The sequence below is a fragment of the Podarcis vaucheri genome, assembly GCF_965113315.1.
Source record: "Podarcis vaucheri genome assembly, chromosome: 16".
Taxonomy (NCBI): domain Eukaryota; kingdom Metazoa; phylum Chordata; class Lepidosauria; order Squamata; family Lacertidae; genus Podarcis; species Podarcis vaucheri.
This window is the reverse complement of record NC_138754.1, coordinates 28476846-28491885: the sequence shown is the minus strand read 5'-3', so window position 1 is coordinate 28491885 and position 15040 is coordinate 28476846. Positions and strand designations below refer to the sequence as shown.

At 44.6% G+C, this 15040-nt stretch overlaps 4 protein-coding genes across 12 annotated transcripts in view; all 4 read right to left on the bottom strand.

Annotated features, from left to right (window-relative positions):
- The window catches only part of LOC309521127 (immunoglobulin lambda-1 light chain-like), a 593349-nt gene extending 589741 nt beyond the window's left edge, over window positions 1-3608 (bottom strand). The window contains exons 1-2 of the mRNA XM_082203486.1: window positions 3474-3608; window positions 2872-3160 (exon numbers count right to left, since the gene is read on the bottom strand). Coding sequence (XP_082059612.1) covers window positions 2872-3160; window positions 3474-3519 — 335 coding nt within the window. The 5' untranslated portion in view covers window positions 3520-3608. The remainder of the gene's footprint in view (window positions 1-2871; window positions 3161-3473) is intronic.
- Window positions 1-11448, bottom strand: part of LOC309521126 (immunoglobulin lambda-1 light chain-like) — a 593187-nt gene extending 581739 nt beyond the window's left edge. The window contains exons 1-2 of the mRNA XM_082203482.1: window positions 11342-11448; window positions 10908-11214 (exon numbers count right to left, since the gene is read on the bottom strand). Coding sequence (XP_082059608.1) covers window positions 10908-11214; window positions 11342-11387 — 353 coding nt within the window. The 5' untranslated portion in view covers window positions 11388-11448. The remainder of the gene's footprint in view (window positions 1-10907; window positions 11215-11341) is intronic.
- Window positions 1-15040, bottom strand: part of LOC309521129 (immunoglobulin lambda-1 light chain-like) — a 627875-nt gene that overhangs the window by 560610 nt on the left and 52225 nt on the right. The gene's annotated exons all lie outside the window — the stretch shown is intronic.
- LOC309521111 (immunoglobulin lambda-1 light chain-like) overlaps window positions 1-15040 on the bottom strand; it is a 603006-nt gene that overhangs the window by 571982 nt on the left and 15984 nt on the right. Inside the window, exon 2 of one of the 9 annotated variants that reach the window (XM_082203447.1) lies at window positions 14702-15012. The exons of 7 other annotated variants lie outside the window; for them this stretch is intronic. In XM_082203447.1, coding sequence (XP_082059573.1) covers window positions 14702-15012 — 311 coding nt within the window. The remainder of the gene's footprint in view (window positions 1-14701; window positions 15013-15040) is intronic. One more of the 9 variants, XM_082203448.1, reaches the window with a different exon arrangement.

Below are 15040 nucleotides of genomic sequence, written 5' to 3'. Positions count from 1 at the left end.
ATGCAAAAATGACTTGGGGGTCATCCATTATTACCTTTTGTTCTGCGCCATGTCTGAGTATTTTTTGAAGGGAGGGTTTCCTCCCTCCAGCACTTTCCCTGCAAAAACCTGCTTTTTAATGCTGGATTGGAACGAACAGCGATTTGAGTGCATTCAGCAGTCAGTGCTGTGTCTACAAAAACTGCAAAACAAAAGTCTAGATTCTCAGAGAGGGAAGCAATGAATTGATTGGGAATCCCTTCTCCCCTGTTGCTGGTATTACAGAGCACATAGCGAGGGTCCTGTCCAGGTCTCTGTTGATACCAGGCAATAATGTTCATTTCACCATTGGAGGGGCAGGAAAGTTTAGCTGTTTGTTCTAGCGGCACAGACTTGGTGGCTGTTTGAGTCATAAGGGACTGTGAAATGACACCTTTGGGAAAAGGATAATTGACTATTATTATTATTATTATTATTATTATTATTATTATTATTATTAAAGACAGACATAACATTTTACAAGGACAGGAGGAAACACCACAGACAGAATAATTGCCACACACAGGAAGAACAAGGTTATAGTTTGAGTGCCTCACTTGTAGTTCTATAAATCATTTAATGTGTCAACATGAATAGAAGCTATTAATATTGCAGCTGTTGTATAAGGGATTATTGTTTTGATTGGAATGTAATTGAAATTAATAAGATTTTGGAACGCAGAAATAAAGAAAATAATCGAACCATCAAATCCAGCACACGTGGGGGAGCACCTAAATTATATAATTCAGTATTTGAATGATTGGTATTAGTAATTGTATTATAATTTGGTATTGTTATAATGAGGCCATTATTGGACTGTAATTAAAAAATAATAAATTATTATTAAAATACCTTTATTTTTATCTTTATTTTTGCTCACAAATATCAGACAGGCGTAGTGATCAATGCACAATATAAATAATAAATAATCTCTATTACATTCCGGTCAAAATAACAATCCCTTATACAACAGTTGCAATATTAATAATTTCATTAAATGATTTATAGAGCTACGAGTGATGAACTCAAACTATATCCTTGTTCGTCCTGTGTGCGGGATTGTGTTGTATCTTAACATCTGTGCCACATGTAAAAAAAGCTCAGCAATGTGCAGATGTGCTCTTATTGTTTGCTCTACAGGCACCTTTCTAAAATCCAGCTGCAATGATATTTGGCCACCTGCAGTGTGCATTGCCCTGTGCATGAGTGGCTGCTTGGTGATCACAACTCAGAGAAGGGGCTGGGATTAGGTGCCATTTTGGCCTCATCCGGCAATACTACTACTACTACTACTAATAATAATAATAATAATATCTTTATTGTCATTGCCCCCTCTCGGGGACAACAAAATTACTTGGCTGCTCCATCCACCCAGGTAGGGCACTCCACACAAAATCAAAACAACTATAAAAACACCAATTAAAACAATACAGTATAATACAGCAAGGAAGATTAGATGACTTTCAAAGTCCAGGCTTCCCATTCAGGGCTGAGATTGCTCTGGGGAAGAAGCTGTTCTTAAGACGGCTCGTTCTTGTCTTCATCGTCCTGTATCTCCGTCCCGACGGCAAGAGCTCGAAGAGACAGTGACCAGGATGCGATGGATCTTTTACTATGTCCAGTGCCTTCCTATGGCACCTTGTGGCATAAATCTGCTCTAAGGTGGAGAGTGGGCAGCCAACAATGCTCTCTGCTGCCTTAACAACTCTGCACAACCCCAACCTGTCCTGGGTAGTACAGCTTCCGTACCGCACACATAAGCCATAAGTGAGCACGCTCTCAATGGCACAGTGATAGAAGGCAAGCAGCAGTTTCTGCGGAAGTTTCTTGCGAGAGACTCAGGCACACATCAATAATAATAATAATAATAATAATAATAATAATAATAATAATAATATAATCATTTATTATTTATACCCTGCCCATCCAGCTAGGTTTCCCCAGCCACTCTGGGCAGCTCCCAACAGAATAAAACATCACACATTAAAAACTTCCCTAAAAAGGCTGCCTTCAGATGTCTTCTGAAAGTCAGATAGTTGTTTATTTCCTTGACATTTGAAGGGAGGGCGTTCCACAGGGCGGACGCCACTACCGAGAAGGCCCTCTGCCTGGTTCCCTGTAACCTCACAGTGGGGGAACCACCAGAAGGCCCTCGGAGCTGGACCTCTGTGTCTGGGCAGAACGATGGGAGTGGAGACGCTCCTTCAGGCCTACTGGGCCAAGGCCATTTAGGGCTTGAAAGGTCAGCACCAATACTTTGAATTGTGCTCGGAAACGTGCTGGGAGCCAATGTGGGTCTTTCAGGACCGGTGTTATATGGTCTCAGCGGCCACTCCCAGTCACCAGTCTAGCTGTCGCATTCTGGATTAGTTGTAGTTTCTGGGTCACCTTCAAAGGTAGCCCCACGTAGAGCACATTGCAGTAGTCCAAGCGGGAGATAACTAGAGCATGCACCACTCTGGCGAGACAGTCCGTGGGCAGGTAGGGTCTCAGCCTGTGTACCAGATGGAGCTAGTAGACAGCTGCCCTGGACACTGAACTGACCTGCGCCTCCATGGACAGCTGTGAGCCCCAAATGACTCACAGGTAGTGCACCTGGTCCTTCAGGGGCACAGTTACTCCATTCAGGACCAGGGAGTCCTCCACACCCACCTGCCCCCTGTCCCCCAAAAACAGTACTTCTGTCTTATCAAGATGCAACCTCAATCTGTTGGCCACCATCCATCCTCCAACCGCCTCCCGGCACTCACACATCAAACCAAACACTGCAATATTTCTCAGCTCCCTGCACTGGAGGGAAGGAGGGAGAAGGTTTCTGTCTCAGTTCCCCATCAGACTTTAGCACTGTGCCACATGCTGCTGAACCAAGCAGCACAGTAATAGGCAGCCTCATCTTCAGTCTCTGTGCGGCTGATGGTCAAATAGCCTGTGGTTCCAGAGCGGGAAGCGGTGAACCGATCTGGGATCCCTGTTCCCCTGCTGCAGCCATCACAGTGCACAAAGCGAGGGGCCTGGTCAGCTCTCTGTTGATACCAGTAAATAGTGCTCACGCTGCTGCTGGCAGTGCAGGAGAACTTAACTGTTTGTGCTGGGGACACAGACTCGGAAGCAGGTTGAGTCATTGTGTGTTGAGAAAGGACACCTTTTCAAAAAGAAAGAAGAAGAAATTACCTTGATTCACTTGTTTTGCTCATGAATACTATAAGCGTGCTACGATAAACTTAGGATATACCGTATTTTTCGCTCTATAACACACACTCGACCATAACACGCACATAGTTTTTAGAGGAGGAAAATCCGTAGGCATGCCACCCATAGGCATTCCCTCCATAACACGCACAGACATTTCGTCTTACTTTTTAGGAGGAAAAAAGTGAGTGTTATGGTGCAAAAAATACGGTAATTGGCATTGTAGACCCAGAAACCTATGGAAAGCGAGTCCTACATACCCTTACCTGAGAAACAGTTGAGAAGTGCAAGGAAGGACAGAGCCCATGCCATGGTGAGCTCCCTAGAGGAGTCTGACTTTCTAAAAGAAACAGATAACTGGAGGGAGATTTCCTCCTTCCTTCTTAAATACTGCAGGAAATGGATGAAGGGTCTGTTATATTATGTTCTTGGTGTCCATTGGCTTTGCTAGAAAAGCTGCTCCTCCTCTGAGGAGGCACGACATTGTATCCTGGCCAATGAACAGAGAATACATTTGCAAGAGGAAGATTATTTGAAGAAAAGAGGGAAGGTTCCTGGTTCTGTTCCAGGCTAAGAGACATAAGCTCTTTATGCACACTAATAAGTGTTGAGAGAGAGCAATTGGAAGGAAGGAAGATGGAAACTTAGGAAATAAAGGAATTAGAGAATGAGGAAGGGCCTTAACAGGCCCTGTCCTTGATAGTCTTCCCAAGCACCTCTTCTCAGGCTACATCCCAATCCAGTCAAAATTATTTCAAGTTGCCAATGAGGTTTCTGCTGAAGCCTCCCTTTCCTGTGCACAGGACACAGTATCAACATCTGGGTCTAACTTCTAGTTCACAAGTGAAGAATAAACCCCAGGGCCATATTCCCTCACAGAGAACCTTTCAGGGGCCACATACAGATGGTGGTTGGAGCCCAAAGGAAAAAATATATATGAAATAGCAAACTTGACACCTAGTAGGGTCCATTCCATCCAATAAATACTCGGCAGTTTCAGCACAACCCATCATTCCATTACCAAACCCCTTTGGCTGATGAGGACTAGTTTTTGTTTTCTTTTTAATAAAATCTTGCAGATATTTTAAGACTAATGTTGTTACCGGGTTAACCCAGTGATGTCATCAGGACAGGATTGTGACGCATCAATTCAGGGTCCCCCACGGCTGGTTTTAACCAACAGTAAACTTCGTGGAAGAGTTTTCTGGCATATTCGACAGGCAGCACATCTTTGGCATCTGTCAGCCATTTGGCCGCCCCCACCCCCTTCTCCTGAACCTTCCCAAGGGCAGGAGGGCAGTATTGATTTAGAACAGTGGTTTGCAGAAGGGCATAGCACAGAGGGGGAAAGCTGGGAAATGCTGGGTGAGGAGCAGCTAGAAGAGCAAACACCAGGAGAGAGACAGCTGGCAGATTCAGTGTCCTTGGAAAGCATTCCTGAGGCTATTATTGGACTGTAATTGAAAATTAATAAAAAATATTATGAAAAAGACCTTGATTTTATTTTTATTTTTTGGTGCTCACAAATATCAGACAGGCAAGGTGATCAATGAACAATATAAATAGTTCTGCTGTTGGGAAATATGCCTAAGAAAGATGAGACCTTCACACCCTTACCTGAGAAGTACCTGAGAAGTGCAAGAAGTGCTTATTTAAATCCTGCAGAAATTAATAAGGGCATTACTGTGCCTATCCATGCAAGAAAATGGGGCTAGTTTTAACCGGCACCAAACTTCATAGAGTGATTTTGTTGTATCTTAACTATGCTATGATTTTGTTATATCTTTTTGATAATAATTTTTATTAATTTTTCAATTACAATCAATAATAGCCTTTTTATAACAATACCAAATTATAATACAATTACTAATACCAATTTTCAAACAGCGAATTATATAATTTGGGTCCCCCTGCACATGCTAGATTTGATGATTTTCTTTATTTCTGTGTTCCAAATTAATTTCAATTACATTCCGGTCAAAATAATAATCCCTTATACAACAGCTACAATATTAATATATTCCATTCATGTTGACACATTAAATGATTTTTAGAACTACAAGTGAAGCACTCCTTATTCTTCCTGTGTGTGGGATTTTGTTGTATCTTAACATCTGTGCCACATGTAAAAAAAGTTCAGCAGTGTGCAGATGTTTGCTGTACAATGTGCCCTTATTGTTTGCTCTACAGGCACCTTTCTAAAATCCAGCTGCAATGATATTTGGCCACCTGCAGTGTGCATTGCCCTGTGCATGAGTGGTTGCTTCGTGATCACAACTCAGAGAAGGGGCTGGGATAAGATGCCATTTTGGCCTCATCCGGCAATACTATTGCGAGAGACTCAGGCACACATTAATAATAATAATAATAATAATAATAATAATAATAATAATAATAATAATATTTATTATTTATATCCTGCCCATCCAGTTGGGTTTCCCCAGCCACTCTGGGCAGCTCCCACCAGAATAAAACATCACACATTAAAAACTTCCCTAAACAGGGCTGCCTTCAGATGTCTTCTAAAAGTCTGGTAGTTGTTTATTTCCATGACATTTGAAGGGAGGGCGTTCCACAGGGCAGGCACTACTACTGAGAAGGCCCTCTGCCTGGTTCCCTGTAACCTCACAGTGAGGGAACCACCAGAAGGCCCTTGGAGCTGGACCTCAGTGTCCGGGCAGAACAATGGGAGTGGAGACGCTCCTTCAGGTCTACTGGGCCAAGGCCGTTTAGGGCTTGAAAGGTCAGCACCAATACTTTGAATTGTGCTCGGAAACGTGCTGGGAGCCAATGTGGGTCTTTCAGGACCTGTGTTATGTGGTCTCAGTGGCCACTCCCAGTCACCAGTCTAGCTGCTGCATTCTGGATTAGTTGTAGTTTCTGGGTCACCTTCAAAGGTAGCCCATGTAGAGTGCATTGCAGTAGTCCAAACGGGAGATAACCAGAGCATGCACCACCCTGGCGAGACAGTCCGCAGGCAGGTAGGGTCTCAGCCTGCATACCAGATGGAGCTAGTAGACAGCTGCCCTGGACACAGAATTGATCTGCGCCTCCATGGACAGCTGTGAGTCCAAAATGACTCGCAGGTTGTGCACTTGGTCCTTCAGGGGCACAGTTACCCCTTTCAGGACCAGGGAGTCCTCCACACCCACCTGCCCCTTGTCCGCCAAAAACAGTACTTCTGTCTTATCAATATGCAACCTCAATCTGTTGGCCATCATCCATCCTCCAACCACCTTCAGGCACTCACACATCAAACCAAACACTGCAATATTTCTCAGCTCCCTGCACTGGAGGGAAGGAGGGAGAAGGTTTCTGTCTCAGTTCCCCATCAGACTTTAGCACTGTGCCACACGCTGCTGAACCAAGCAACACAGTAATAGGCAGCCTCATCTTCAGTCTCAGTGTCGGTGATGGTCAAATAGCCTGTGGTCCCAGAGCGGGAAGCGGTGAACCGATCTGGGATCCCTGTTCCCCTGCTGCAGCCATCACAGTGCACAAAGCGAGGGGCCTGGCCAGGTTTTTGCTGAATCCAGACAATATAGCTCACGCTTCCGCTGGCGGTGCAGAAGAGTTTAGTAGTTTGTCTCGGGGGTGCAGCCACAGAGGCAGGTTGGGTCATAGTAGGCTGTGAAATGACACCTTCGGGAAAAGGATAATTGACACGGATTCATTTAGTGTGCTCACAAGTATCAGACAGGCCCTTTCATCAATGCACAATGTTGTCATTGGCTCTGCCTCCATGGAGAGTGAGTCCTCTACACCCTTACCTGAAAGATAGCCAAGAAGGATAAGGAAGGACAAAGCCCAGGCCATGGTGAGCTCTCTGGAGGAGTTGGGCTTTGGAAAGCAAACTGATAAGTGGCAGGAGCCTTTCCACTTCTTTATTTAATCCCCAGAGGAGCTGAATCTGGCAGGTCTCTCAGTTAAAGCTAAGGGTGCCCATTGGCTTTGTTAGAAATGTCAATCTGCAGAGGCGGGACATTCTTTCCCTGCCAATGAACAGAGAAGACATTTGCATAAGGGAGAGTATTTAATAAGAAGATGCAAGGCTGTTTTTCCTAGGTTGAGAGAAGCCTTTTGCTTCTGAAGCATTGCTCACAATAATAAGAGTTAAGATAACACTAATAGGGAAAGACCTATTTTGTGGTGACCAGCAAGGCAAGAACTGAGGGATGTGCCTGAAAATATGAGGGCCAGGAGGGTGAGTGCTTCATGTGTCCCTAATAATTCCCTCAGGCAGTCCTGCTCCCCAGACCCTTTACCTTCTCTGCCAATCTCACGTTAAGCCACAGAACTAGCTACTGGGAAAGGCGGAGATGGAAGCTGCATGTCAGAATTGTTGAGCAATGGAGCCCCCTAACACCCTCCAATATTTCCCGGCAAATATCCCCTGCTTTCACATTTGTGTTGGCACACCAAGCAGGAGTTTTGGAAATGCAATCTTTTGCCATATAATGTAAGGTTGCCATATGTCCTATTATTCCAGGACATGTCCTCTTTTTTTTGGGGGGGGGGGATTTCTGCCCGGGTGGATTTTTTAAATTTGCCAAAATGTCTCTGGCTACACTTTCTAGATGAGACATAGACATAACTGGTGGTTGAAGACTTGCCTTCCTCTTCTCTTCTCCGGCCACCCTCAGCAATATACCACAGCTTCTATAGCCTACATATAGCAGGGGTATTTAAAATGAGAGTCGTCATAGCATCCTCTTTTTCGTTCTTCAAAATATGGCAACCCTAATATAATGCAACATTTATCCAATGAAAATGGGGATGTCCTATTCAATATTAATATTAATAATAATATTTTTACTATTTATACCATGCCCACCCTCCAGCCACTCCAGGCAGCTTCCAACATATATAGAAACATAATAAAATATTAGGCATTTAAAAAAAACTTCCCAGTATAGAGCTACCTCTGTATACAGATGGCTCGGAAGTCAGATAACTCTATACCCTCTGACATTTCTCCAATGAAAATAAGGACATCATAAGTGGGACATTCTAGGATCAAATCAGAAGTCAAGATGGCTTCTGTAAATCCGGGACCGTCCCTGGAAAATAGAGACACCTTCTGACAAGAGTGTTTAGTTATGAGTGGCTCCTGGATCAATGGAGAGCTGTGCTCAGCCAACAAGGGTTGTAGGGTTCTCCTTCTCCTTCTCCTTCTCCTCCTCCTCCTCCTCCTCCTCCTCCTCCTCCTTCTCCTTCTTCTTCTCCTCCTCCTCCTTCTTCTCCTCCTTTTCCTTCTCCTCCTCCCCCTCCTCCTTCTTCTACTATGAATTGGAAGCAAGTTGTGGTCCAAATATCTACTTCCATCCCTTGAAATCCCATCTGGTAAACCCTCTGGGGGGCAGGTTCTAGGAGTGGGCAGAACCAGAGGTCAAACTGGATGGAGAAATCAATCTGATTCTTTGTGCAATAGGCTTTTTTAAACCATGAAAGCCCCAGGAGTTTCTAAATGAAAGGCACCCACTCCACTAAAAGGGGGGGGGGCACTCCTTCCTCCAAACTCCCCCAAGACGAGACATTTAAGTTTCTTTATCAATGGAGCTGTACTAATGCACTCAGGGGGGAAACGATCAAGCAGAACACCAAATGCACTCCAGAGAACAGTAACCAAAGTGAATGAAACTTTTTAAAAAAGGAAATAAATGAGGAAACGAAATCAATCCATTCATGCACGTTCTTTTCTGACTCTTTTTGTCTGCCGAACGTGTACTTGTACCTGATATATTTGCTGCATTCATGCCAATCTGAGCATGAGTGAACAGAAAGCATCAGACATGTAGCCATGCTTAGTGAACATTCTCCTGCTCCACTTCACATCACAGGTGCAAGAGGGAGCAGGTGCTCTCAGAAACACTAATCTGCCAAAAATAGAGCAACATCTCCCCTTAAAGGTTAAAGCTGGAAAAGCAGTCATCCTATAGCTATGCTCAACATGAACAGGAAGGTTATATAATCTGAAAACCAATGCTGATATTCAGTGCTCAAGCAGTTGGATTAAGACCATGGTTTTCCGGGAAACACATTTGATTGATATGGCCTGGTTTTTAAATCTTGCAGATATAGAACAGAAACTTGACTGTGGACTGAGCTTTTGTTGTTTAGTCATCTAGGCATGTCTGACTCTTCGTGACCCCATGGACCAGAGCACACCAGGCACTCCTGTCTTCCGCTGTCTCCTGCAGTTTGCTCAAACTCATGTTAGTACCTTCAAGATCAGTGTTCAGCCATCTCGTCCTCTGTCGTCCCCTTCTCCTTGTGCCCTCAATCTTTCCCAACATCAGGGTCTTTTCCAGGGAGTCTTCTCATCCCATGAGACGGCCAAAGTCTTGGAGCCTCAGCTTCAGGATCTGTCCTTCCAGTGAGCACTCAGGGCTGATTTCCTTAAGAATGGATCGGTTTGATCTTCTTGCAGTCCATGGGACTCTCAACAGTCTCCTCCAGCATCATAATTCAAAAGCATCAATTCTTCGGCGATCCGCCTTCTTTATGGTCCAGCTTTCACTTCCATAGATCACTACTGTATTGGGAAAACCATATCTTTAACTATACAGACCTTTGCTGGCAAGGTGATGTCTCTGCTTTTTAGGATGCTGTCTAGGTTTGTCATTGCTTTTCTCCCAAGAAGCAGGAATCTTTTAATTTTGTGACTGCTGTCACCATCTGCAGTGATCATGGAGCCCAAGAAAGTAAAATCTCTCACTGCCTCCATTTCATCAATTATAATTTTAAAAATGTGCCATAAACATACAGCACCAGGTGGCAGTGTAGAGCTATGAACTGTCGCCAATGGGATTTCCCATTCTATAGGCTCTCTCTTGCAAGGAATGAAATCCTGCAGTGTGCGGTGCTGCAATTTAGGAGGGAAAAGGTTTCCCTCACAAGATCTTTCTCTGGGAAAGGGGCTTTTTTTCAGGGCAAGAGTGAGGCATGGGTCACATGACTCACCTGGGAGCACATCCCAGAAGACACACGTCCCAGTTTTGGGTCTGAAAAAGTTGGACGGTATGTTACACCCAAAGAAGGCAGAGGTGTGATTTGAAAAAAAGAGAGAGGGATGCCGTTTCAAAGAAAGAGAGAAAGCAAGTTTTAAAAGGTTTGTTTGAGTAAGCATGCAGATATGCAGATAAACATGCGAGGTATTAGAAGAACTTAATTGGAGGATCTTTCCGCATGTATTGTGACTTCACCAATAGAAATGTACTTTTATGTAGTTTCATGTATTTATATAGTAAAGTATTATCGTCTTCTCTCTTCAACAGGGCAGGTGGGGTGTCCTGCAGCAGTAAATAAAGATCACCTCCTGTGTGCTTCTGTTTTAATAGATCAGTCTCTGTCTGTTTTATATTCCCACCCAGATAATAGGCATGATGGTAGATTTCCATAAAGAAATTTTCTATGAGCCAGGACCCATTCAAGATACACACTTGGCTACTTGAGCAACCCAAAATATGTGATTAGGCAGGAATATTGTACATGTGCACTTAATTTCACCGCATGTGTAAGACCCAAGCCAAATGAATTTCTGTTAATGAACTCTTATTTCATTTTGCTGTCCTTCAAGCCTGTCCGTTCCCAGGGAGAACTGTCACTTTCAGGCTCGAGCTGTTTTGAATTCATCACTCTAGAAAGGAGGAGTGAAGGTTTTTGTCTCAGTTCCCCATTAGACTGCACCACTGTGGAACTGGAACTTGCTACCAGAGCTCTCATAAGCACAACAGTAATAAACGGCCTCATCTTCAGCCTGGATGTTGGTGATGGTTAAATAGCCTGTGTTCCCTGAATAAGAACCTGTGAACCGATCTGGGATCCCTTCTCCCCTGTCGCTGGTATGATAGAGCACGAAGCGAGGAGCCTGGCCAGGTTTCTGTTGATACCAGTGAAAGTTGCCCCAGCTTCCACCGCTACTTTTAGAACAGGAGAGTTTAATTGCTTGGCCCGGGGAGACAGACTCGGAGGCTGCCTGAGTCAAGGTCGGCTGTGAAGCGACACCTTTGCAGAAAGAAAAAGAAAAACTGATGCATCATTCTCTGTTCCTTAATATCACAAACGTATTCTGTTTCTGTGCTAAATAGAGAAATAGCTTTGTTGCTAGCCCATTAGACCACATAACCCATACCTGAGAAGTAAGTGAGAAAAACGAAGAGAATAAGGATCTGGCCCATGGTGAAATTCTAAAGGAAGGTGAGTCCCAGAGGCAAACAGCTCTCTAATCTATAAGAGGGAAGGGGGTCTCTTATATACCCCAGGAGCTGAGGGATGATCTATCATGCAAATATATCTGTACCCATTGGCTTTTCTGGAGACATTATGAAGGTGTGACCTGTTGTACAAAAATAAGAGTCACATCTGCTCAGCTTTGCCTCTGGTACACACGTACACACACACACACACCACTGGCAGGCAGCCCTTGGAAAGTTCCCCTTGGAGGAAAGGGTGTGATTTGTGAAGAGTCATGATGTCAGGGGCTGGCTGTGCTGGTCCCAAGGGTTAACCTCAGGAGCCAGAGCAGACTCAGCTGGTGCCTGCACCTGAGGATCCAGCACAGGTGAGGACCCTTCAGGCTCAAGCCCCAGCCCCGGCTCAGCTGGTTCTGGAGGCGGGGACTCCTGTGCAGGCTGGGATTCCTCAGGTTCAGCCTCCGAGTCCGAATCTAAGGCCATCACACTGGCTAGACGAGGAGGAATGGTGGGAGACTATAGCTGGGGACCCCCTCCCCCCCCCCAGGGAAGTATCAGAGTGGGAAGGCATACCCTCCAACATTTATCCAATGAAAATAGGGACGCCCTATTCAATAATAATATTAATAATAATAATTTAACTATTTATACCATGCCCACCTAAGTTGCTCCAGTCACTCCAAGGAGCTTCCAACATCTATAAAAACATAAAATATTAGGCATTTTAAAAAAACTTCCCAATACAGAGCTGCCTTCAGATGGCTCAGAGGTCAGATAACTCTATACCCTCCGATATTTCTCCAATGAAAATAAGGACGTCATAAGGAAAAGTGGGACATTCTAGGATCAAATCAGAAGCCAAGATGGCTTCTGTAAATCTGGGACTGTCCCTGGAAAACAGAGACAACTTCTGACAAGAGTGTTTAGATATGAGTGGCTCCTGGATCAATGGAGAGCTGTGCTCAGCCAACAAGGGTTGTAGGGTTCTCCTTCTCCTTCTCCTTCTCCTTCTCCTTCTCCTTCTCCTTCTCCTTCTCCTTCTCCTTCTCCTCCTTCCCCTTCCCCTTCCCCTTCCCCTTCCCCCCCTCCTCCTCCTCCTCCTCCTTCTTCTACCATGAATTGGAAGCAAGATGTGGTCCAAATATCTACTTCCGTCCCTTGAAATCCCATCTGGTAAACCCTCTGGGGGGCAGGTTCTAGGAGTGGGCAGAACCAGAGGTCAAACTGGATGGAGAAATCAATCTGATTCTTTGTGCAATAGGCTTTTTTTTAAACCATGAAAGCCCCCGAAGTTTCTAAATGAAAGGCACCCACTCCACTAAAAGGGGGGGGGGCACTCCTTCCTCCAAACTCCCCCAAGACGAGACATTTAAGCTTCTTTATCAATGGAGCTGTAGTAATGCACTCAAGGGGGAAACGATCAAGCAGAACACCAAATGCACTCCGGAGAACAGTAACCAAAGTGAATGAAACTTTTTTTAAAAAAGGAAATAAATGAGTAAACGAAATTAATCTATTCACGCACATTCTTTCCCGACTCTTTTTGTCTGCGGAAGGTGTACTTGTACCTGATATATTTGCTGCATTCATGCCAATCTGAGCATGAGTGAACAGAAAGCATCAGACATGCAGCCATGCTTAGTGACCATTCTCCTGCTTCACTTCACATCGCAGGTGCAAGAGGGAGCAGGTGCTCTCAGAAACACTAATCTGCCAAAAATAGACCAACATCTCCCCTTAAAGGTTAAAGCTGGAAAAGCAGTCATCATATAGCTATGCTCAACATGAACAGGAAGGTTATATAATTTGAAAACCAATGCTGATATTCAGTGCTCAAGCAGTTGGAGTAAGACCATGGTTTTCCGGGAAACACATTTGATTGATATGGCCTGGTTTTTAGATCTTGCAGACATAGAATACAAACTTGCCTGTGGACTCAGATTTTGTTGTTTAGTCGTTTAGTTGTGTCTGACTCTTCGTGACCCCATGGACCAGAGCACACCAGGCACTCCTGTCTTCCGCTGTCTCCCGCAGTTTGGTCAAACTCATGCTGGTAGCTTCGAGAACACTGTCCAACCATCTCATCCTCTGTCGTCCCCTTCTCCTTGTGCCCTCCATCTTTCCCAACATCAGGGTCTTTTCCAGGGATTCTTCTCTTCTCATGAGACGGCCAAAGTCTTGGAGCCTCAGCTTCAGGATCTGTCCTTCCAGTGAGCACTCAGGGCTGATTTCCTTAAGAATGGATGGATAGGTTTGATCTTCTTGCAGTCCATGGGACTCTCAAGAGTCTCCTCCAGCATCATAATTCAAAAGCATCAATTCTTCGGCGATCAGCTTTTTTTTTGCTTTTTTTCTGGTATTTGGAATAACCATGTTAGGAGGAGGTTTTTGAAGGTTGTCAAAGGCCTAGTTGCTGCTGATTTTACTACTGGATTGTTTAAGAGGGCATGTAATTGGTAGTGTGTAAGCCAAGACATTTGGGTGTCCCCTAGTCTGTCTTGTATTTCTTGTGTTGATATGGGTTTGTTATTTTTGTGGAAGTCTGCTGGGCGGCATAAACCTTTGGCTTGCCAAGTTTTTATCTGGAGGTTTTGTGCTGTGTGGTGGAATAGCGGGTGGTATGCCAGGCTCAACATTCTCTCCCCCCCCCGCCTTCCCCTTCTTTTCTTCCTAACCTAACACTGTAACACTAATGTCTCACAACAAATGAAACTGATCTGTAGAAAACGCAACTTGAAAAAATAGACAATGCAGATCTTTTTTGTAAACTAAGAAATCTGTAATATAGATAGATAGATAGATAGATAGATAGATAGATAGATAGATAATTGGCAGGTTCCACGTCATTTCTAAGAGGCGAAGGCGATGTGACAGGAGTGGAGCAGGGTTTTGGAACACGAGTTCCTGCTGAACAGGTATATAAACAGGTGGGGAAGAATTCCTGGAGAGAGAGAGGTAGGAAAACCACTTCAGGGCCTCCTCCAGCTGGATTTCACACACACAGTGATCTGCCATCTACTGCCCTATGGGAAAGATCCTCGTGCCATTTTCAATGTGTTATAATCGTGTGGGGTTTTTGTCCCATTGGATCCCACCTCGGGAATTTTGCCAAAAGGTTTGCTCCCCTTCCACAATTTCAAAATGCAGTTTCTTTCCTCGTTCAGTGATGGAGAACGGTTCAAACAAGAAGACTATTTTTGGTAGGGCGGTAGCATTCATCAGCTGCCGTCAAGGCCAAATGAAGCCCATCGTCTGCAAGGAGGTTTTTGTCTTACTTCCCTATGTGGTTGTGTCACTGTGTGCTGCTCGCTGCTGTCATAAGACAGACAGTAATAATCAGCCTCATCTTCTGCTTGAAGGCTGGAGATGGTTAAGATGGCAGAGTTAGCAGAGCTGTCAAGGGAGCCTGAGAATCTATCTGGGATCCCTGACTCCCTAAGCTCATCACCATATATTAACAGTTTTGGAGCACTGTTGGGCTTCTGCTGGTACCAGGAGATGAAATAATCGTCTACACTCTCAGTGCTTCTCCTACAGGAGATTTTGACTGTATCTCCGATGGAGGCTGACAAAGAAGGTGGCTGAGTCATTGTAAACTCCGCATCACAGCCTGGAACAAAACAAAAAAAGTCAGAAAA